Source organism: Urocitellus parryii, chromosome 4 (assembly GCF_045843805.1).
Source record: "Urocitellus parryii isolate mUroPar1 chromosome 4, mUroPar1.hap1, whole genome shotgun sequence".
Classification (NCBI taxonomy): Eukaryota; Metazoa; Chordata; class Mammalia; order Rodentia; family Sciuridae; genus Urocitellus; species Urocitellus parryii.
The window spans coordinates 207,666,255-207,688,623 of record NC_135534.1 but is presented as its reverse complement, the minus strand read 5'-3'; the positions used below and the strand labels follow the sequence as shown (position 1 = coordinate 207,688,623).

At 55.0% G+C, this 22,369-nt stretch overlaps 1 protein-coding gene across 2 annotated transcripts in view; it reads right to left on the bottom strand.

The window, feature by feature from the left end:
• Nucleotides 1–5,894: 5,894 nt before the first annotated feature.
• The window catches only part of Cfap77 (cilia and flagella associated protein 77), a 118,586-nt gene continuing 102,111 nt past the window's right edge, over nt 5,895–22,369 (bottom strand). For both annotated transcript variants that reach the window (XM_077798155.1, XM_026395595.2), the window contains one exon: nt 5,895–6,017. In XM_077798155.1, coding sequence (XP_077654281.1) covers nt 5,895–6,017 — 123 coding nt within the window. The remainder of the gene's footprint in view (nt 6,018–22,369) is intronic.

Genomic DNA, 22,369 nt, shown 5'->3' with positions numbered 1-22,369 from the left:
CAGCATCAGCATCAGGAGCCAGCTGTAGCATCCACATCCTTCTCTACCTAGGCTCTTGGCTTGGACTTGACTTTGGGTGAGGGATGGACCTGGGAGAGCATGGGCTTCTGGCTGGGTCCAGGCTCTCATCAGCATCCTCAGAACCCAGCCCTGCCTTCCTCTCTCCCCAACCCTGCTCAACCCTGGGGCTGGAGGAAGGGTTGCTTTTGCCGGTTTTGTTCATCTGACTCAGCAGACAGAGCCACCTGCCATGAGAGCTATGCTCAGCGCTCTTTTTTTTTTTTTTTTTTTTAATCTTATTTTTTTTTGGTGGGGTTCTTTTTTTTTTGTCTTTTTTGGAACTGGGGGTCGAACCCAGGGCTTTGTGAATGCAAGGCAGACGCTTTGCCACTGAGCTACATCCCAGCCCTGCTCAGCGCTCTTGAGAATGACCCTGAGGGTTCTGCTCATATGAGAACGTGGCACGCGGGCAGCTGGTCTAGGGCAGCATGTGGGGCTGGGGATGAACTAGAGCCCTGATTCTGGAATCTAGGACTTGGTAAGTCCAGCAAATCTTTTTTTTTTTTTTTTTTTTTAATGTTGATATTTTTGTCCCTCCTGGGCTTTAAATGTTTGGTTTAAAAATATTGTTATCAGAAATATTAATTACTGAGTTTGTTTGGAAATCCCTTGAATTTTACACCTTAGGCAAATCTTGTTCCTGAAAAGTTGTTGTTGTTTTGTTGGCATAGGTGGAAATGGGGACTGAACCCAGCGGTGCTCTCTCATGGAGCTGCACCCCAGCCCCCTTTGAATGTTGTCACAGGGTCTCACTGGTCTCAAATTTGCAATCCTCCTGCCTCAGTTTCTTGAGTTGTCTCTGTACCTGGCTGAAGTCACACTTATTTTTAATTTCAATTTGGGGGATTGAACTCAGGTGCTTTACCACTATTGACATCCCCAGCCTTTTTATTTATATATTTTTTTATCTTGAGACAGGGTCTCACTATAATTTGCCCAGGCTGGCCTTGAACTTTCCATCCTCCTGCCTCAGCCTCCCTAGTGGCTGGGATGACAGGAGTACCACTGTGCCAGCTTTATGTATTTGCTTTTAAAGCAAACCACTGAACCATCTCTTCCAGCTGCATAGTGGGACGATGTTGCCCAGGTGACTTCATACGTGGCCTGGATCCTGGGGAAGGGTAGTCATGCAAACCATGTTACGCTACTACTAGTCATAGCTGGAGACTTTCCTTCAGTGGTCGGTGTCCCTAACTAACTATGAGGATTAGACTGAGGATCGAGGTGACACCAGGCTCAGGTGCCAGCCTCTCTCTGCTTTGACAGCCAATGGGTTGGGCAAGGATCTGAAAAGAGAGTAGGCCTCAAGGCCAGGATGTTCACGACCTTTTGTGTCTTTTTAGGTCAAAACCCCATGGCACTCCCGAAAGCAGGAAAGAACATTTTCTGGTTTTCTTCCCAGTTCCTCCCATCTTCTCTCTAGCTCTCCCTGCTCCCTCCCTCTCTTCTTTCCCGATGAGCTTGCCGTCCTGTGCTTCGTGCTAGATGCTTGCAAGTCATGGAGAGTGTGGCAGGGAAGACCCACCCCGCTGGAGCCCACGGAATGCAGTGGTGCCCATCGGGTGAATCTCCTTCATTGTGCGGAGTATGGTCAGTGGGACAGTACTCCCCCAGCATGCCTGAGGCTCTGGGTTTGTTCCCCAGCTCCCCTCCCCAAAATTTTTCTAGATAATTTTCCATTTCCAGATTCAAGTTTGTAATTTTCCTGCATTCAGTTCTAGGAACCTGTATAAAAAGCCAGCCTAGTCCCCTGCCCCCCAACCCTTAATGATGATTCCAAGCATCAAAAGGTTTCCCAAAGAAAAAGAAAGGCAGAAAAACAGTTTGGGTCTATAAGAATAAATGCAAAAGAAAGTTCTTGGCTGGAGACGCAGACCTGCCCAGCTGCAGTGCAGGTCCACCTCAGTATGGAGCATGGGCCTGCCATAGGGGCAGTCTAGTCTCCACCATCTGCTGTTTCCAAGGCGGCACTAGCTGGGTGCTAGGATAGTGAATCAAGAAGGCAGACTCTCTCTGGACTCAGGACCTCCTGGGTGGGATTGGATCTTGGCTACGAAGTACTTTCTCTTCCAGCTTCTAGGAGTCCCTGCCAGGCAGGTAGCTGACATGCCCAGGGGCCACTAGTCCTGCTGAGAATCCTTCACAGCGGTCAGCCTCCAGAAGCCCCTGACCCCCTCCTTTCTTCTGGGTTCAGGAAGATGGTTCAGGAAGTGATTTGCTTTAAAAACATACCTGAAGCCTGCATGGTGGCCTGTAGTTATGAATTTTCTGGGTATGAACCCGGCTCTGGTTTATAAATCTGGAAGTAGACCTAAGCCGGTGGTGTCAGCATGGAAGAAAGCTGGGCCCTCGGCCCAGGAGCTCTGTTCTGGCCCTGGTCCTGCTGGTAGAAGGCTCTGCAGCCCTCTTCTCCTGTGGGTCTAGGTGGTCTGAAGGGCCCTTCTGTCCTGGTGAATCCTGTCTTCCAAGGCTCCATCTCCATGTCTTGCATCCCAGCCTGCTTCTGCTCCCCTCTCCTGCCAGGTGTACACCAGGTCCCTCCCACCTCAGAGGGGACTTCAAAGAATTTCAAGCAGAGCAGAGGAAGGTCCAGATCAGCGGTCTCCCTGTGTCTTTTGCACACAGTACACACAGTCTCTGGTTAGTGGTGCATTGCCAAGAAATCTAACCAGAGGTAGAATGCTCCCGAATGTCAACCAGTGGGGAAATCAGCCAAAACAGGGGCACAGGGCCGTCCCTGTGATGCCCATCCTCACGTGGTGTTTGCTGGCAGTGATTAGGAGGACTTGGGTTGCAAAGCCAAGCCCTCCCCACATTTGTGCATCTTTAGAGGAGACTGGGGGACAGACTGGAACACACAGTGGTTGTCCCTGGCCTGTGGCAACGTGTCAGCCTCCCTCCAGCAGACTCCCTTTCGAGAGAGTCTGTGAAATTGGGTGGTGGTGGTGGAGGAGGTCAACAGGATGAATCCCAAGGCAGGTAGTTGCACCTCCTCCCCCAAACCTGGTTCAGGTGAGGACAGGGGCTCCGCTGAAGATCCGGGGTACCCAGGAGGGTGGGTCAGACCTGGGGCTTTGTGTGGGTTCAGAAATTAACAATGAGGGAAGAACCCAGCCCTGAGGGAGAGAGGGACGCAGGGCGGAAAGATTAGGAACCTCTGCTGTCGCTGACTCAAGCACGCCAGCGGGTGGCGCTGTAGGACAAGGAGCCGAGAGGCTCTCCGGAGACAGCGCTGGGGGCCTGGCGGGAGGGCCTGGGCTGTGCGCTCCAAGAGCGTGCCCGGCATCTGCCGCAGCATGGGGCAAGTGGTGGGATAAACCAGCGAGAGTCCTGAAGCACTGGGGGCTGAGCTTGTGCTGGGACAGGCCTTGGAAAAGCAGGCCTGACAGGGCCACTTGCAGGTGGTCATCTCTTGCAGCCAGGGAGGGGCTGGCCTCACCCTTTGGAGCAGCGAGTTCGATTCTGGGTCCTTTGGCAAACTTCTGTCCCCTGATGTGTCCCCCAACCCCCCCACCCCCACCACAGGGAATTTCAGAGCAACCTGTCCTTCTGAACATCCTGCCCTTGCCCCCTGTCACCCACAGGACTCTGGTGCCTGCGCCTTCCCAGTGTGCTTTGGTAAAAAGAAATTAAAAGTTGTATTTGCTTGTAGCTTAAAAGTGCCAGACTCTGTGCCAATCACATGATATACTTTATTTAAAGCCATCGTTATCTAATGTACCTTGAAGAAATGTCCTATGACAGTCGAGCTCCTGGCTCACAGATAAGGCACAGAGGTTAGGTGTCTTGCTCAAGGTCCTGCAGAAAGTATTTGGTGGAGCTGAGCCCCTGCTCTTGACAGTGGTGGCGTGGTACTGCCTGGGCTCTCCTCTGCCAGACTTGGTTGCTCAGTGAGTCAAGGGCAGCTTGGGCCAAATGAGTGAGGGTGTGCCAGGCATGGTAGTGCCACCTGGGATCCCAGCAACTCAGGAGGCTGAGGCGGGAGGATCAAGAGTTTAAGACCAGCCTGGGCAATTTAGTCAGACCCTGTCTCAAAATAAAAAAGGACTGGGATTGTAGCTTGGGGTAGAGCACCCCTGGGTTCCACCCCAGGACGGTGCAATGAGTGAGGATGTTGTCTCCATGGTGCTGAGGAAGGGGTCCAGGCTCATGGGTGGGTGGGGTCCATCAGGCCCTGCTGAGGCAGGGGCATCTGTGTGAACTGGCTTCTGGTGGGCTACAGTGTGGGTGGGGGGTCGGTGCTTCCCTCCTAGAGGGAAAGAGGAGCAGGTCACGGCTCTGCAGAGAATAAAACAGGCTGTGGAATTCACCTGGGGCTCTTCCGAGAAAGGCCTTTGAGGAGGGGTGCAGCTGAGCTCTGAATGACAAGCAGGAGGCAGGTGACAGTTGGGGCTCGGGCCTGCAGGCAGAGAGGAAAAGGAGCACAAAGCGCAGGAGCCAAGGCAGGCGTGAGCCAGTGGCCACGGTGGGAGGGGAGCCCGAGGGGCGGGCCGTGGCTGTCCTGCCAGCGGATTGTGGCTTTCTCTCAGGAGTGATGGAAGGGGCTGCGCCCTGGGCCAGGAAGCAGGGAGGTGGCTGGGATCCTCCAGAGAGAGGACCAAGGTGCTGCCTCAAGCTGGTGCAGTGAGGTGGAAAGCCGTGGCTGGCCCAGGGTAGGGTTGGGCAGGTCACGGCGACAGGCTCAGGCGTCAGGGAACAGAATGGTGCAGATTGTGCCGCAGCAGCCGGGTGGATGGGTCTCATGACACGGAAGAGGCAGACGAGGGGGTGGGCTTGGTGGGAAGATGGAGTCTTGTGTTTGGGTTAGAGTGGAGTGCCAGGCACCACATGCAGGTGGCAGGTGGGCAGCCGGGTGGAGAGTCTAGGACTCCCGGGAGAAGTCCAGGTGGATATCTGCCTTCGGGAGCCCCCAGGGTAGAAAGGGAGTGTAAAGCTCCAAGTCTTGCCTGACTCTGGACGGGTGCAGGGTATGTCTTGGAGGTCAGTGAACCTTGGAGTGTCTCCGGCAGCCACACTGACTCCAGGTGAGTCTCATATCGGTGGCTCACCACTTCAGGGTTTATTGGCTTATACCCAGGGACTTGAGGGAGAGAGAGGACAGACAGCCTTTAAATTTAAAACAGATCAGCATATAATTTGTGAGAAGAAGCCAAAGAACCTGCAGAAAATTGAATGAAGAAGCACCCAGAAGTTTGCCTGAGAAGTCCCACTGGCCTGGCAGCCTCTCTCCTTCTCGGGAGGGGTCCCCACCCCAGGCAGGCTGGGTGGGAAGTCTAGCCTGGCCTGTCTGATTGACGGGGCCCTGAGCTGAGGGGCGGGGGCTGTCCAAGTAATGAACCATCAGCTCTGCCTGCTGTCAGGGGTCCCAGAGAGATCATTCTGCTGTGGCGAGACACTAGGCATCCCAAAAAGAGCAATTAAAACTCATGTTTGGAATAGGGAATGAGAGCTTTCAAAGCATGTCACTGTCACGCTTTCTGCAGGAAACACAGGTGGTTCTTGATGCCTAATGGGCAGAGTCGTAGGATCGACCCTGAGCCTGGAGTTTTAGAAACTGCCTTGTAATTGGGGTTCATGGGGTCAGGGGAGAGCTGGCAGAGAAGCAGGGTGAGCCTGGGGAGGAGGAGTCCCCAGGTCGAGGGTCGCTGGGGTAGGTAGGACTGGTATGGGCTAACCTAAAGGGGGGGGGCCTGGCCAAAAATATCAAGCTAAGGCCTGACTGGGTCTTCGCCCAGCAGAAACCGAGACGGGGAGGAGGGTCGCGCTGGGGTTGGCGAGAGAGCCGAGTCCTCCCGGGTCTCCACTGCGACGGGCTTCTCCAGGCAGGCCAGGGCCTAGGGGTGGGTGTAGTTGCCCAGGCGCAGGGTCCCCTGGCGCACTGCGTATTCTTCCCGCTGGGCTTTGAGTGCTCTCTGGCGATCAGCCTCGGTGGGGAAGGTGTCAAGATGGCGACCCACCTGCAGACAGAGGGGAAGAGCAGTGGGGAGGCTCCTTCGGGTCGCTCCCCTCCTCCACCTGTCCACCCTGCTCCTGGGAGGGCAAGGAGCAGGAGACCCCAGGGGGAGAGGACCGCCGCGTCTCAGGTCCCCCTCGTGGCTGGGGAAGATGATGCAGAGTCCATGTCACCCGTGACTGGAGCCACCATGCGATGGGACCTAGCAGCAGTGTTGTCCTTACATGCTGATTCCCCACCATTGAAAGCTGTCCCTCCCAGGAATGCGGTCTCACTCCCCTCCGGCCTGTGTGATCAGGGCCCTGCCATTGATGGCTTCAGGGTCACAGTTCAAGAGTGTCACCTTGCCCTTCTGGGGGGAAACACTCCATGGAGACAGATCCAAAAAGTGGCAACCTCTGCAGTTGAGACTTCATGCCATCAGGGGCTGGGGTGTGACAGGAGTAGAGCTTGCCCAGCTTCCCCATCCCCAGCACCAGTTAGCAGCCGTCCTCGGCCTGCCTCTCCTCTGGAGAAATGCAGCCAGCTGGGCTTGATGGAGCACCCCTGTGAGCCCAGCTGCCTGGAGGCGGAGGAAGGTACTAAGAAGGCAGGAGGGAAGGGAAGGAGGGAGGGTGCTGGGTGAGAACCCCTCCTGCCGCCCGCCAGTTGTCCACTGGGCAGCCTCACCTCCTAGTGTAGGAGATCCCACCCATCAACGGAGCACAACACCCGCTAAGTGGCATCTCTGCCCAGGATGACCCAAAGGAGGCAGAGGAGAAAGGGCGTGGGTTCGCTGTCCGCTTAGGCGTTCTCTCATTGTCCCCTCGCTCGCCCCTCCACGCACTTCCGTCTGTTGAGCCCGGCTCCACACCAGGATGGGGACAGACAGCGGCAGGTGAGGGAGACCCGCCCCACCCTCAGGAGCTGAGAGTCCAGCACCAGGAGAGAGGGCATCCACCGCAGTGGCAAGACCAGGCCTTGGAGCCAGGGAGGCCTCCCTGGAGAAGAGGTGCTTCAGGGGTGGGTGGGATCCAAGGAGGTGCAGGGGCTCCCCAGACACAGGGGAAGTACCCCTGCTGGCCTAGGCTCAGCAGGGCTCAAGTTCCCCGGGGTTCATTGGGGGACATGGTGGCTGGGTGGAGGGCCAGCGAGGTGGTTCCCTTTGGATTTGCAGGGCAGCTGAGAGCCCGTGGTGGCTGCAGGATAAAGCAGGAGTCATGTCCCCATCCAGGGCACCGTTGGCTCCCTGAGGGGTGGCCAGCGAGGCCCACGTCTAGCCAGCCGCCTTAACATGACAAAGTGAGAAAGAAATACGAAAAGGGAGAAGACAGAACTTGTAGAGGGAAGTCTCTGTGCTCCGTGCAAAGCAGAGCCTGAGTGGGATCACGTGCGCTGGTTTACCGACAAGAACCGAGGCTCAGAGCAGGGTTTGGTTCAAGGTCGCCCCACAGGAAATTGGGGGTAGAAAAACTCTGTTAGCCTTCTCCCCCTCCTCTAGAGTCTTTCGGTTTCTTCTTGGGGGAGTTTTGGGTTCTTTCCAGAACATTCTGCTGCAGCTACTGCTGGTGCTGTCTGGGGTGCTCCCTGTTCCTTGACCACAGGTGAAAAGGAGGTGGGGTCACGGGAGCTTGTTGGGCACCCACGGAATCAGAGGGTAGTGAGTAGATCTGGCTATTCCTGGAGGGACCTTGCTCTTCACTCCCTGTCCTCTGTGGACCCCACTTCTTCTGGAAAAAAAAAGAAGGTGCCCACAAGTCCTTATGTCCAAAAAAGGGCAGGCTGTTTCAGGTTTGTGGCCTTTGCAAGTCCCTGTATGGACCCCGATGGCAGCACTCTGGCCCCAGCCCTGGTCTCAAGCTTCAGAAGAGCCCAACCCCAAAACTCGAGAGCCCACCAGGGCAGGTCCTTCCCCAGACACCTGATGTCCACCTGCTCAGGGTGGAGCACTCTGACTTCAGTCCCCAGTACTGCAAAACTAGATAAATAAATTATGTGACAACTTACATATGGTTTCATAAAAAACATTATGTCAAAATAATTTTCAATTTTGTTACATTGTCACTGTCAAAATAATTTTTTCTTTAAAAACTTTTTAAAAAAATATTTATTCTTAAGTTTTAGGTGGACACAATATCTTTATTTTAAATATATGTGGTGTTGAGGATCGAACTCAGTGCCTTGTGCATGCTAGGTGAGCACTCTACCACTGAGCCACAACCCCAGCCCCATCTTTAAAAAACTTTAAAAAAATTTTTTTTTAGTTGTAGATGGACACAATATCTTTATTTATTTTTATGTGGTGCAGAGGATTGAACCCAGTGCCTCACATGTGCGAGGTGGGTGCTCAACCACTGAGCTACAACACCAGCCCCTAAAATACTTTTAGTAGCTAGGCATGGTGACGCACCTCTGTAGTCCCAGTGACTCAGGACTGCAAGTTCTAGGCCAGCCTCAGCAACTTAGTAAGACCCTGTCTCAAAATAAAAGATTGAAAAAAGGGGCTTTGGATGTAGCTCAGTGGTAAAGGATCCCTAGATTCAATCCCTAGTATCAAAAATAAATAAATGTGAAAATTTTAAAAACTTTAACAGCCTTATTGGGGTATACTTGACATACAAGCTGTGCCGGTCATGGTGTGCTGTTGGAGTGTGGACATGCGCAAGTCCTTGGGAGACCCTCTCGCAGCCAGGGCAATGCAAATGTTCATTGCTGCCCCAAGTTCCTTTACCATGTTGGTTTTTGTTTTTTGGTAAGAAGAGTTGTCTTTTAAAGTTCCATTCTTTTGGTAAGAATAGTTAACATGAAATTTACCTTCTTAGCAAACTTTAGATGCACAATGTATACGCACACTGTTATTGATTACAGGCACAATGTCACCCAGAGCCCCAGAACTTGTCCATTTTGCATAACTGAAACTTGATCCCCATTGAGCAGCGCACCCCCCCCCCATGCCCTGGCAACCACTTTTTTCTCCATGCTCCCACGTGTCCCAGCCCTTTGTGATCCTTGTCTCTGCTACCCCCCACCCCCACAGCTCTCCTTGGCCTTCAGACTGGGTTGACCAATGTCCCTACAATGGACAAATGTGACCTTACTTGGAAAGATCTCTTTGCAGGTGTATTAAGTGAAGGATCTCAGGATGAGATCATTCTGGGTTTCTAAGGGGACAAGGGTCTTTGAAGAGACAGAAGACACAGAGGAGGTCAGGTGAAGGTGGAGCCCGGGGGTGCAGGGCCTTGGCCCAGGAGCCTCCCGAGGCTGAAGGAGGCAGCCCTGGAACCCTCAGAGTGGGTATAGGCCTGCCCACATCCCGGCTGTAAACTTCTGTCCTCCAAACTGTGAGAGTAAATTGTTTTAAGCTACCAAAGTTCATGGCAATTTGTTAGGAAACTTCTGGGGGGAAATGCAGCCCCCTGACGGCCCTGCACTCACTCAGCAGCCAGACTGGGGGCTCTCCTGGAAGCCTACTCAAGCAGAAGCCTCTGCGGGTGGGCCCTTGGGAGAGGAAAGGGGATGCTGCAGCCATGGAATCCCCAGATCCCAAACCAAAGCCAGTCGTCTGTGGAGAGGGACAGTCAGCCCTCAGAGAGCATCCTCCAGCAGGTGCTGCTGCAAAAGTGGCCTCGGAGGCCCAGAACGGGCACCTGCAGCGACTCCTTGTCACAGCCATGCAGCGTCAGTACAGATGCGCTGGGCACCAGGCTCTGGCCTGTCTATCTCACGCCAGCCTTGGGACCTCCTGACGAGGGTGACACCAGCCCTGGCTCCGTTTGGCAGATGGGACAACAGAGGCCCTGGAAGTCTCCGTCACAGGCCCTGGGTTTCACAGACTGAACCAGAGGGCAGGACGCCAGGCCTGGGCTCTTTGGCACTAGGCTGGCCGGCCTCCTGAGGTGCTCCTTGATGGAGTCGGGGAAGCCACGGGCAGCGAGGTCATGGCTCCGTCCCTTGCGCACACTCTGCCTCTGAAAAGAGCAGCTCAGCCACACGTGAGGAGCCTCAGCACAGATCAGGCCTGGAGCCCCCGTGTGGTCATGACCCCTGGCCCCCGGGAGTCCGAGGATGAAGAGCTGGAGTAAGGAATTCCTTCCGAGATGCTGCTAAATTAAGCCATCTGCGGGCTGTCTCCGCCTGGAGCTAAGAAATTGTAACGGCTCTGGCAGGAGACAGGCTTGCCGGGTGAGGCTGCTGCTCTGAGGCCAAGGGAGGTAAATACCAGGTGATGCCACAGCCCCGGCAGGCGGTGCCCTGCCTGACTGGAAGGCGCTGGTCCTACTGGAGCGGGAGCGTGGCACACCGAGGGACAGAGCACCTCCACCGCGCAGTGCCCTGGAGACAGACCAGAGAGAAAATGGTGGCCCATGCGAAGTCACGCAAGGTGTCCTCAAGTGCACTGTTGTGGAAAGGCTGTTAGGAAACAGCTGCCAAATAGACCCCGGGTGGGGAAATGGAAGTCTGTGGGGCAGGCAAGGCCCCCAGGGAGGGTGGAGGACGGGGTTGGGGCGTCCCAGGCAGTGGGGACCCACCAAAGCCCCAGTGGGGGGAAGTGGGCAGATTCAGGGAACTGAAAGCAAGCGGGTGGGGGGCGGGGGGCAAGGGGAGGCGGAGGGGAGCAGCCTGGCTTTTTCCTGTGTGTGCTGGGGGTGAGCCCAGGGCCTCACTTCACTCATCCACGTCCCGAGCCAGGAAAGGGGCGTTAGGATGTGGGAGGCTGCCCTCAGTGACGGGCCGCAGGCATCGCCCGCTTCCTTCTCAGCGGCACGGAGCTGACTGGGTCGGGGAGGCAGGAGGCATGCCACCCGGGTCTCGGATGTGGATGAATCCCATCCGCACTGGGATCCAGTGGTCTTAACTCACTGGAGATGGGGCTCAAGTGAGCACATGCAGCCCTGGAGTTCTGTGAGGCAGAGTCTGCTCCTGCCTGCTCTGGGAGGGTCCCCGGCACCCGGCTCAGGGCCCGGCATCAGAGAGGTGTGTCCATAAGGCCAATGGGTGGGCAAACGGGTGAAGGGATGTCCACCTGGCCCCAGGAGGTCGGCGTGGCTTGTGAGGCCAGGTGGGACTTGAAGGCAGCCTGGAAGGACGGGGAAGGGGAAGGTGGCTTGGCGGGTCCTGGGGAGAGCGTCAGTAGAGAGGGAGGCCCACGGTGGGGCAAAGAGGGCAGTGAGCCCGGACAGGGGACACTGGGCAGCTGCACCAGACACACCAGGGAGGCTCCGTTCAGCACGGGAGCCCCACATGCCAACTTCCTCTCCTTGGTCACAGTGGCCATTGCCAGGGCCTGTCGCCCAGTGTGGCCAGCAGCTGCGGTGGGCAGGGTTCTGTGTTGCTCCAGGTTTATCTGAACAATCACGAGTCTCAAAAACACAAGTTTGTGTGAAAATAGAGTCACAGAAGTCACATGGATTGGAAGCAGGAGGCCACGGGTGCCTCGTGGGACACTTCCTACGTGGGCAGCCTGCAGGGGTCTCCTGAGACAGAAAGGCAGGCACAGGGTGGTGAGGGGCTGAGCCGAGGGCCACGGCCTGTCCCTCTGGCTGACAGGAAAACAGGTGGGGGTCCGGACCAGGAGCAGGTGGGGGAGCAGGAGGAAGCCCCGCCCGGCCCCCAACAGCTGACTCACTTGCTGGAGGCTGGCATCCCCCTCCTTCCTGATGGCCCCTCTCTGGCCGGCAGACCCCAAGACCCAGGAAAACACCCGGGACCTGGAGCTCACGCTGGGGGCGGGCAGCGCCATCCTCCCCCTGCTCGAGGCAGGGGCTTGGCCAGGTGGGCAGCCCTGGGCTGCTTGCTAACAGGTGAGATGCATTTCACCTTCTCTTCCTGAAGCTCGAGGCCTCTGCTACAGGTGGGGACTTCTGGCCACAGCCGTGGTCACGGGGTCAGGCTTTTGTCTGCCAGAGACAAGGTGTGAGGGTCACACACGATGGCCGGGGGGCCCACCATGTGCAGGTTCGCAGGCCGAGCGGCTCTCCTGAGTCCAGGCCTCTGACCCCACCCCACGCGGGGCCAGCTGACTCTCGGTCCCCTCTCATTAGTCACGCGATGGTCCCCCAACACCAAGCCTTCCTCAGACAGGTCTGGGGACCGAGGAAGCCAAAGAAAGCCTTGGAGGGGAAATACCCAGAGTTTTTTCTTTTTCTTTTTCTTTCTTTCTTTCTTTCTTTTTTTTTAAGTAAGAAATAAATCTGCCAAAGAGCTTAGGGGAAAAAAAATGACAGCCACAGAGATTTTAGTTTAGTTTTTTTTAAGTGACAACTGCTCAGGTGACTGGGAGAGAAATTGTGCTGCAAAGAGATTGAGAGGCTGTCTCCTCTAATGAGAGGCACTTGGAAATTATGGATCAGTCCCAGGTCAGTAATTTCTGTCAAGTTCGGGGCAGCTGGAGGTCAGAGGCCCCAGCAGAACACAGATCCCTGCAAGGCCTCTTTGGAGAGCAGACTGGGTCCTCGGCTCTGATGTAGCAGGTTGTAGTCTAAGTAATTAATGAGGGTAACAATCTCTCCTGAGACATCTGGTCCCCGAAATTGTTATTCTGCTACTGGCTCTAATTTCTCTGTGGTCCAAAAATAGATGGAGCAAGGACACAGAGTCTGACCCTCCCTGCTGACACATGCTGTGACTTCAAAGAACATCCAAACCCAGGCTGTGAAAACAAACTTCCTGTCTCCCCACCAGGCTGAGGGTTGGCTCTAAAACCACACCTGTGCCCACCTTGGTCAGCTGTGTCAGCGGAGAGGGGAGCAACACCCTCTGACGCTGGGGCCAAAGGGGGCCCACCTCATGTCTCAGAACAGGTGACTAAAGCTCAGGAAGGTCAAGACACCGGCCCAGGGAGGCCCAGCTACTAAACAGCAAAGCATGAACAAGAGCCAGGTCTGTGTTCACTGACTTAACTGGGGCAGAAGAAGACATGGGAATTGGTGTCTTTGAAGATGGGACTTAATTTGCTGTTTCCAGAAATCATCCCATTGCCCTTCAGTCATTCCCAGGGCCGTCAGCAGTGTGGACGTCAGCATGCTTGGTGCAAGTGCTGCTTCAGGCGGGTGGCTAACACCAGGCAGGCTGCCCCTGGACGTCCATGCACCTTGGGGCCCACCCGTTGCTGCTCTGGCTTCTGAGTTGGACAGGCCCAGGTAATGGGGAGGCAGGAGAAATTGTGGGGAGCTGAGGGCACACCAGAACCCCCCATCATGTGCAGCCACATCACAGTGGTCAATCGTGACCCTGTTGCAGCCTCCAAAGACAGGGCCTGGGTGGCCATGAGCGCTGGTGATTTTTCAAGTGACCTGACTTTTCTTGTTAACATCTTGATTAACATATAATGCATAAACCAAGATTCCAGTATATTCATGGTTTGTACGACCACAACCTAAGTTAGCATATTTTCATCACCCCCCAAAGAAACCTCCTGCCATTGACAGTCACTCGGCTCCCCCTCCAGCAGCCCTAGACGTCACCAGTCTACTTCCGTTTCTGTGGATTTTGGTTTTGTACATCTCATGTACACGGAGTCCAGCATCGTGGCCATCTGCCACGGGCTTCTCTCACCTAGCAAATGTTTTCAGGGTTCCTCCAGCTTGTGGCGTGGATTGGCACCTCATTCCTTTCTATGGCCCCATAATATCTGGTTGTACAAAGTCCACGTTTCTTTATCCCTCTATCGGCAGATGGTCGTGAGCCATTTCTCTTCTGTGCCATTATGAACTGGGCCACGAGGTTCGCCGTGGACGAGCTTTCCTGTGGGTGTGTTTTCACTTATCCTGAGTGTGTACCTGGGAGTAGAACTGCTGGGCCGTAGGGGGCGCTTCCTGGCCTTGGGGAACTGCCAGAGTGGCTTCAAAGTGGTTGTCTGGGTTCTTATTTCCACCAGCAACACAGGAGAGCTCCGGTTTCTGCGACCTTGCCAGCCGGGGGTACCGCGTCTTCCTTGCGGCTGTCCTCGTGTGCACAGCGCTCCCGTGGTGTTGATGGGTGTTCCCTGGTGACTGATACTGCTGAGCACCTTGTCATGTACTTATTGGCAGCTTCTTTATCATCTTTGGAATAATGTCTATTCAGATCATTTGTACATTTTGAAATTAACTGACTTATGTTTACCACTGAGTTGTAAGATAACTTATATATCCACGAGCACGAGTTTTCTATCAGACCTAAGATCTGCAAGTCCTTTTTCCCATTCTGCAGGCTTTCTTTCTACTTTCTTCATGGTGTCATTGAGAGCATGGAAGTTTTGAACTATGGTGAAGTCCAATTTATCTGTTTTACTTTAGTGTGCTGTGTTTTATTTCCTTATATATAAACATCTTGGGCCAGAGACAGAGTGTGGTCTGGTCGTGCTCGATGGCCACATTCTGATACAAAATGTTCCAAGGCTGAGTCTAGGCTCATGAGAAAGTATGCGGTGATTGATTAACAAGGTCTGCCATGGGCACAGGGCAGGGAGAGTGCCATGGTTTTGCTTTAAGAGATGAAAACAGCCTTCCGTGGGAGCGATGATGAATACAGATCCTGCCTCTCTCTCTAGGCAGCCTCAGGTCACCTGCACCTGGTATGGCCAGTGGGTAGGCAGCAGCCAAGGGAGAGCAGAGAGATTAAGGAGAGACGGGGAGGCCGGCAGGGGGCTGACAAAGGCACCAGCTGGGGCTCCCTGGAGCCTTGTTAGTGAGAGAGAAGCCCCAATTTGGCATGGGTGCCGGAACAGAATAAGCCCTAACAAATGCTCCCGTCGTCAATCTCAAGGGAGAGTCATATGCGCCATTTATTTTTCTTTAAATGGTTCGGCTTTTTAAAACCATTCCATCCTTGTTTGGGGTGCAGAGTCGGGAGGGGGGTCGGCTTGCCAGTGGCAGCTTTAGCTGGGCCTATAAGGAAAGTGTGGGCACCCCATGAAATCTCCGCCCTAATGCCATCCTCTCTCCAATCTAGCTGGCATGCTCCTTGTGCCCAGCACCTGTCCTGGCCGGACCATGGTCCCCCAGGCTCTAGAGGTGACCAAGCTCAGGGTGCGCTGGGCTCTCTGCTGCGCCCCCACCAGGGCTCCATTCGGAGCCTCCGGATCACCATCATCTGGGCCTTGCACCTTGACTTCTCTTTGAAACACTCATCCCAGGAAGAATGGGGCACTGGGAGCTGCCGGCCGAGGCCAAATGAACACCAGGAGAGAAAGACCCCTTCCCAGTCCCCACTCCCGTCTCCACCCCGGAGCCCCTGTCTTTGCGCACACCCCAGGATGCAAATGATACCGGCCCAGCCATCACTTGTGAAGCTTGACAGAAAATAATGAGAAACACTAAATCTTTTATAAGGTCAACACTCGCCTTAGCCGAGCAGCTGTCAAACAAGAAAAGAATTTAGCGCCGGAGCCACGAAACTTCCATCGGCTCATTAAACCCAACAGGGCCTGGGCCTGGCGTGGCGGAGGAGGCGAGGGGCCTTCCGTTTTGTGTCAGTAATTTGCGGCGGAGGAGGCAGAAGAAACAGCCGCGCCAGAGGGGCCTGGGGGGTGGCTGGGGAATCGTTAGCGCGCCAGGAGCGGCCGCGGCTCCTAATTGGAAGCATTGGGCATTATCAACGGAGGATTTGCCTCGGTTCCCTGACAGCTAGTGGGCCCAAAATGATCGCCCACTTGTCAGTGTAAAAGACCATTAAAAACAAACCATTTTGATTTAATTGGAGGCGGTGCACCATGGGGCCAGGTGAGGAGGCTCGGCAGCCCCTCTCGCCCGGGCCATGCCCCTCTCCCTCTGTGCGAGGGGCCGGGGGTGGCAATGTGTGTTTTCCAGACTTTTCGCCTTTCAAAAACTGTCTGAGCAAGGAGTGAATGGGAGACAAGTGAGGTCCACAGCGGCGCGGGCCTGTTGTCAATGGGGGTTGTCAGCAGACACAGTGACAAGCGGGGCTGCCGGGAAGGGGGTCCCTCTCTTCTCATGCCCTGGTGAGGGGAGTCTGCTCCACTCTGTTCTTCTGGGAGGGGCCCCGAGAGTCTGGCTGAGGGGCGTGTTCCAGCGGGGTGCCCACTCCACTTAGTACGAAGGACGTGGACGGTCACGGTAAACGCTGATCTCCGTGGAGAGCAGGGCTTTCTTTTCTTTAAAGCTCAAGTGAGAGCTGAGGAGTTAGTGAAGGAGACACATTCACGGAGACCCTTCCGAGGAGTCTCTGTGAAGGCGACAGCCCCAGCCATCTGGGTTGCCTGGTTAGTGTCCATTAGTTAGTCCCCATCGGGGGCCGTGGTGTGGATGGTGTGTGGGCAAGAGCCCTACAGGGTCCCAGGAAGAGAAGCTGAACATCCAGATGCCAACCTCCAGTCCTGGTGGAGCCCCCAAAGGGCAGTGCCGGCAAGTGCACGGGTCCCTCTGTGAGGATCCTCCCGGTGCGAGCCAGAGAGCAGGCCCCCCAGTGCCGGGCGCTGTGGGCTCCGCATGTCAGTCCTCTGCATCGTGCGTGCCGTGGCCACTTGACAATGTATCACGTAATATACCAAATAGCCAGGCATGCAAGATAATTAGCTGGGGCTTGCCAGATCTCAGGCGGTCTACATGTCTGTATATCAGTCTCTCCCCAGCTCACACAGGCCCGAGCCGCGGGAAGGCCTGCTGGGGAAGCAGGAGCACCAGCCCACCCTCAGAGACCTCCACTGCTTGTTCCCATGAAGCACTGGGCTGCAGGAGACACCAGATCCCTGGTGAGCTTCCAACTCCAGAGCTCCAAATTTTGCTGCTGAATTTGGATGGTGGGAAGGCCTTAATCACTTTCTCTGGAAATTCACCTGACTCTGCTTTCACAGGTGGCACACAGGTCCTCAGCTGGCCGAGTCTTTGATTTTGTGCTCGATTGCAAATGGTATCCTCTGCCGCGCCTTTCGCACAGTGCCCCTCAGTGCCTCATCACTTATTCACGCAGGCCGCGGAGGACTCCTGAACCACTGCCCAGCAGCAGGGCACTCTCGGGTGTCTGGTGTCAGTCCGTGGGGGCGGGGCGCACTGCGCTGGGGCTGGTGTCATTCTTCCCCTCTCTCTTATGGAATAATGATCAGCAAGAATCTTTCTGGTATCTTTTAGGCGGGGACGGAGCCTTTCTGTGGTTGTTGAGGCCGACTCCATCAGTCACAAGTGGGAACAGTACAATAAAATGTCCTCAGTGAAGCGAAAGATGTCAGTGATGTTTTCTGGACACTGTTCTGGGGAAAATGTCACAGACAGGAGATCTCTACGGGTCTTGAGGGATGAATGGATGGACAGATGGATGGACAAATGGATGGACAGATGGATGGACAGATGGGTGGTGGGTGAATAGTCAGTTGGATGGAGGGATGGATAGTGGGTAGGTGAGTGGGTGGGTGGGTGGGGGGTAGATGGGCAGATGGAACAATGGATAGATAGATAGATGAAAGGTTGGATGTGTGGAAGCCCAGATGGATGGATAGACAATTGAAAGGATGGATGGATCGATGGATGGATGGATCGATGGACAGATGGATGGATGGATCGATGGACAGATGGTTGGATGGGTAGATGAAAGGATGGATAGATGGATAGATGGGAAGATAGATCGATGGATAGATGGATGGATGGATGGATGGATGGATGGATGGATGGATGGATAGATGGATGGATGGATGGATGGATGGATGGATGGGTGGATGGATGGGTTAGGAGTCTGGGATGAAACGACAGAGCCCTTAGAAATGCATCTGAGATCCAAGCATCTGGAAGATCCTCTTGATCTGCTTTGCTCAGCTTAACCTCTACGTGGAAGAGGTGTTTTATTTTCTTCAGTATTTGTACCCTGTCTCCTTCCAAGGGATTTGAAGGTACCCAATGCATTGCACTTAATGTGAAATAAGATATTCAGTAGCTACTTAAGTCAAAGATGATATGAAGCAAGTGTAGAGACCCCTGAGGTCCCTAAATCACACAAATTCTAACTGTGGCTCCTTTTTGCCACATAGGACACGGAGAAGCACATCCCATCATGACAACTTGGTCTTTTCCACAGTAGAGGGATGGCACTAGCACTTGAAGATCAGGAACACAGGTTTTTGAGTTGGACAAAGGCGAATTCCAATCTTGGCCCTATCACTTTCCAGCTGTGTGACCTGGAACCTCAGTTTCCCACTAGCAAAGAGAGGGTCATCCTGCCTACCCCAAGGGTCATTTCCGAGTCCCTGACAGGTGCCTAGCATCCAGAGCAGGCTTTCAAGACCTGCTGACTGCCACTGTGCTTGCTGTTCATGATGCACACATTCAGCTAGAGCTTCGCTGCCCTCAGCAGGGAATTTCCACATCCGGTCTTATATTAAATGATTCAGGCGGCTTTCATGCACATGTTCAAAATTTTGTTTAAAAATATGTGGAAATGCAATTCAATGGACAGATCTTCATGCCTATGGGTAAAGGCGGAGAGTGCAGCACTGACTGGCCCGGGTCATGGCGTTGGATCTGCCTGCTGTGACAGCCAGGCCTGCTCCACCTTCTGACACCCAGAACTCTGCCCTGAGGTGCAGTCAAGAACCCGGCACCTATGGAGAAACAGTCTGACTTCAGGGATTTGTAGGGCAGCGATTCTATAGGGTTCCAGAGGCCAAAAGCACAACCAGGAGGTAGGAGGTAGAAAGAGGCCGACTTGGACTGAACTTAAGAAAGACGTGGCTATGGACTGAGTTGTGTCCCCCAAAATCATACATGGAAGCCCTCGCCCCCCACAGTGATGGCACTGGGTTGGGGCTTGGGAAGGTGGTCAGGTTCAGATGAGGTCATGAGGAGCACCAGCGGGCTCCTTTCCTCTCCGTCTCCCCCAAGTGAGGACAGTGAGGGCAGCCAGCTGCAGGCCAGGAACAGGGCTCTCACCACAACCAACCGTGCGGCACCTCGACCTTGGACTTCTGGCCTCCAGACTTTACTCGTTGCTGTTGAAGCCATGCTGCCCAAGCAGACAGAGACAGACGTTCACTAGCGAGGGCTGAATAGCAGACAGAGCCCAGGCCAACAGCCCGTTTCCTCTCCAAGGCCCCACGGTGCTGCACAGCAATGGGAGAGCACCCCCCACCCCCACCCCCACCCCCATAAATACTTCAGACACAGCTATGAGAGTGGAGCTGACCTTGACCTAGGGAGCTGGGGAGCTGCTGGCCCAAGGCGCAGGTTTGGTGGCTATTACAGACCTGCTACATCTAGGTCCCAGGTGGGGTCCTGGAGTCTGCATTAGAGACCTGTCCTCAGAGGACGCTAGGCACAGCAAGTCTGATAGCAACTCATCTCTGGGAGCAGATGCCAGGGCCTCATCCAACCCAGATCCTGCCATGGCGCCACGCTCCTCCAGCTCCGCCCAGCTGGGCAAGCGCTCTGGGTGCACCACGGCAGTCACTGCTCTGTGATGGCACCGACCTGCAGATGCTGACACAGAGGCAGTCATGAGGTAGGCTGGGACCTGGAGCCAGTCCGTGTGGCTTCTGAGCCCAGAGACTCAGCCCCTACCCGCTCGGTCTGCCTCCCACTTTTAACACGGGAGTGTGAATGGGATCCATGACTCTTTTCCTCTCTAGCCGTGGAGCCAAACTGCAGTTTAAAAGGTGCTGGGTTTTTTCATCAAGGCCTGACAAGCTTCCAGGGCAGGGGAAGTGTGAGGTTTATTGCAAGGGCTTAAGTCAGCCTGAGCAGGGCTGCCTCCACGCTCGGGCACGACGCTCGGGACGCCCATCAACGCCTCCCTCCTGACCACCCTCACTTTCCTTCCTGGGGCCTTCAGTTAGCCCCACTGGTCTCTGACCTCAATTGGACATTCTTAGCATTTATCGGCTCTTCCAGGGCCTAAGTCCTGAAGCAGCCAGCCAGAGTCCACATCCCCTGGCCCCTTGCTAGCCTTCGCCTTGACGTGCTGTAAGCCAGGGAGCTTGGGCTTCCTGCCTCTGAGATGGGCTATCCATTCCCGCCACACAGGTTCCTGAGAGTATTGATGTGCAATGGGACAATTCACAAAGTGTCCAGGCTGGAGGACTCTGGATGTGCAGGCTGCTGGGGTCACTGTCCTTGCAGCCCTCTGGGACCTCCGTCCCTACAGTGACTTCCTCCCTCCACCCTCCCAGCCATGGGGCTTTGGTCAAACTACTTGTGCACTATTGGAGACATCACTGCCCAGGACTTCTTTGAACAGAGGAAAGGGAGAGGCCAGGGAGCCCCTGCCATGTCTTCCTTCCTCCCCAGTGGATGTTCTCCGGGCAGGGCCGTGCCCCTCCAGGGAGCCCAGAACGGCTGCGTGTGTCCCACGGCATCTTCATTCATTTCACCTGCACCTTCCTGAGCCCCGGTTTATCCCAGCAGGTCTCAGAGTGATGCTCCTCTGGGAGGACCTGCTGCTGGCCGTGGGTGAGGTAGCCTTGGTCCCACCGCACCAGCTGAGCTGGTGCAGGGGGACAGGCTGGCGGGCCGGGACACCAGGAAACAAGAGGGAGTCAAGGAAGACGTGGAGGACCTTGCTCCCGAGGGGACAGGCGCAGGACCAAACTCCTCCGTGAGCCAGTGGCTTATTCTCTTAGGAATGAGCTGGAAGAAGTTGGGGGCCCCCAAAGTCTCCTCCATTCCCCAAATTCCCCACGAGACCCTCACTCTCTCTAGAGACTAGAGGTGTGTGCCTCATTCTAAAGCAAGCTCTCCTGCTCTATTTTCTGGTGGACTTTCAACACAAGAGTAGAATTTTCTCGCCTGGTGGAGGAGAAGAGCTTTCTGGATGGAGCTAAAAGCCCTTGGGGGCCAGCAGGATTTAGGACTGGGCCCCAGGCTGCAGGACTGGGCCTGCATATGTGCCAGCCTTGGCCCTCCCTCTGCCCCCAGCCTCCGGCTCCACCTGACACCCCAGGACTTCTCCACTGCTCAGGGACCTTGGCCACTGTCCCCCAGAGCCCCTCCTGCACACCTTCAATCCTCTTTCCCCTACCCTAGACCTTCAGCTCTGGTCATTTGTGAGTTGCCAGTATTTGACAGCAATGTCACCTCCTGAGCAGGTGCCAAAATATTGGGTACCTCCTAGGTGCCAGGTTATGTAAAACCAACGGAGCCCCCACCTCTGTCCCTGGGCGATTAGCTCTTCTGCATGGTGTCAGTTTATAATAGGGGTGTCTGTGTTTAGGGAGGAATGTCAGCTGCGTCGGGGCCTCTGAGTCACTCTTCCCGTCCCTGTGTGTGACATGCCCCACTCCTGCGCTTGGCACCCTGCATAGCAACCTTGGATGATTCCTATTCCAATGCATGAGAGCGACAGGAATCTTAAAATACCACTAGTGTGGTGCCTGGGGAGGGGCAGCAGACCCGGCATCGGCTCTTCCTGGGTCTGGGGAGTGGGACTTTGGGATTGGGCACACCTTGGCAAGGGCAGCCCATCCTATGTACAGGAAGCAAGGCCGATGGCGAGGCGGAGGTGGTGGGTGGACAGGGCAGGAGCCCGCTCCAGGTTTAACAGAGAGTTAACTTTCTAGCCAGCCATGATTTGTAAGAGAGCTTAAAGGTGGCAGAGAAAATCCTTCTCTTAGATTCAACAGCTTTCACTAATCAGCTGGGTCTCTGGGTGTCGGTGCTTGGCTGACTGCTGGTAATTTTTTTTCTCCATCTCCTGCTCCTGTTAGGGAGCCTGGGGCCCAGGAGACCCCAGGCAGGGTTAGTCTTCCACAAAGAGAAGAGCCCGATCCCGGCATCCAGAGCACAAGAGCCTGTAAATCAAACTGTTAGCTTAATAGCGTGGGCCATTATTCTAGAGCAGTGGGGCTGAAACCAAAAGCCAAATGGAAATGCCGTCAATTTGTTCATACTTTGGTGGCTGAACGACTATGTAATGTGGGGATCGGCCAGCAGCCACGGGAGGGGCGGAGCGCGCGGTGCAGGGGAGGCCGCCAGGTGCGTGGGCAACCCTCTTCCGGGAGGAAAGTGAGTCTCCAGCGATAGCATGGACTTGGCCATGCAGAGAGCCTCGGGAAGCCAGAAGTCTCCACTCCTGGGGACACGCTGGCCATCGGCCTTTGTGTCTGATGGAAAGCGAATATGAAAAACCAGCCTCGGCCAGCAGCGACAGAAAACAGGGTTCCAAGGAGGCGTGACCATGGGGAAACACCTGGGAAGAATGTGGAGTCTTCATCCTCAAAAAACATTTTAAAAAAAATAGCCTGACTAGTTTTATGCAAGTGACTTGTCCTTGGTTCAAAATTCAAAGCCTGCAGAACACAGCATCAGAGAAAGAAACCACCTCACCCCCCCACCACAGCTACCATGTGGGGGACTCTCCTTCTAGACGTCGTGGTGCTGTGCAGACACAGGGTCATACGAGTGTCCTGTCCAGCGGGGCCGTGGGCCCAGGTTCTTTCCCCTGGGAATATTTAGTCAAGTG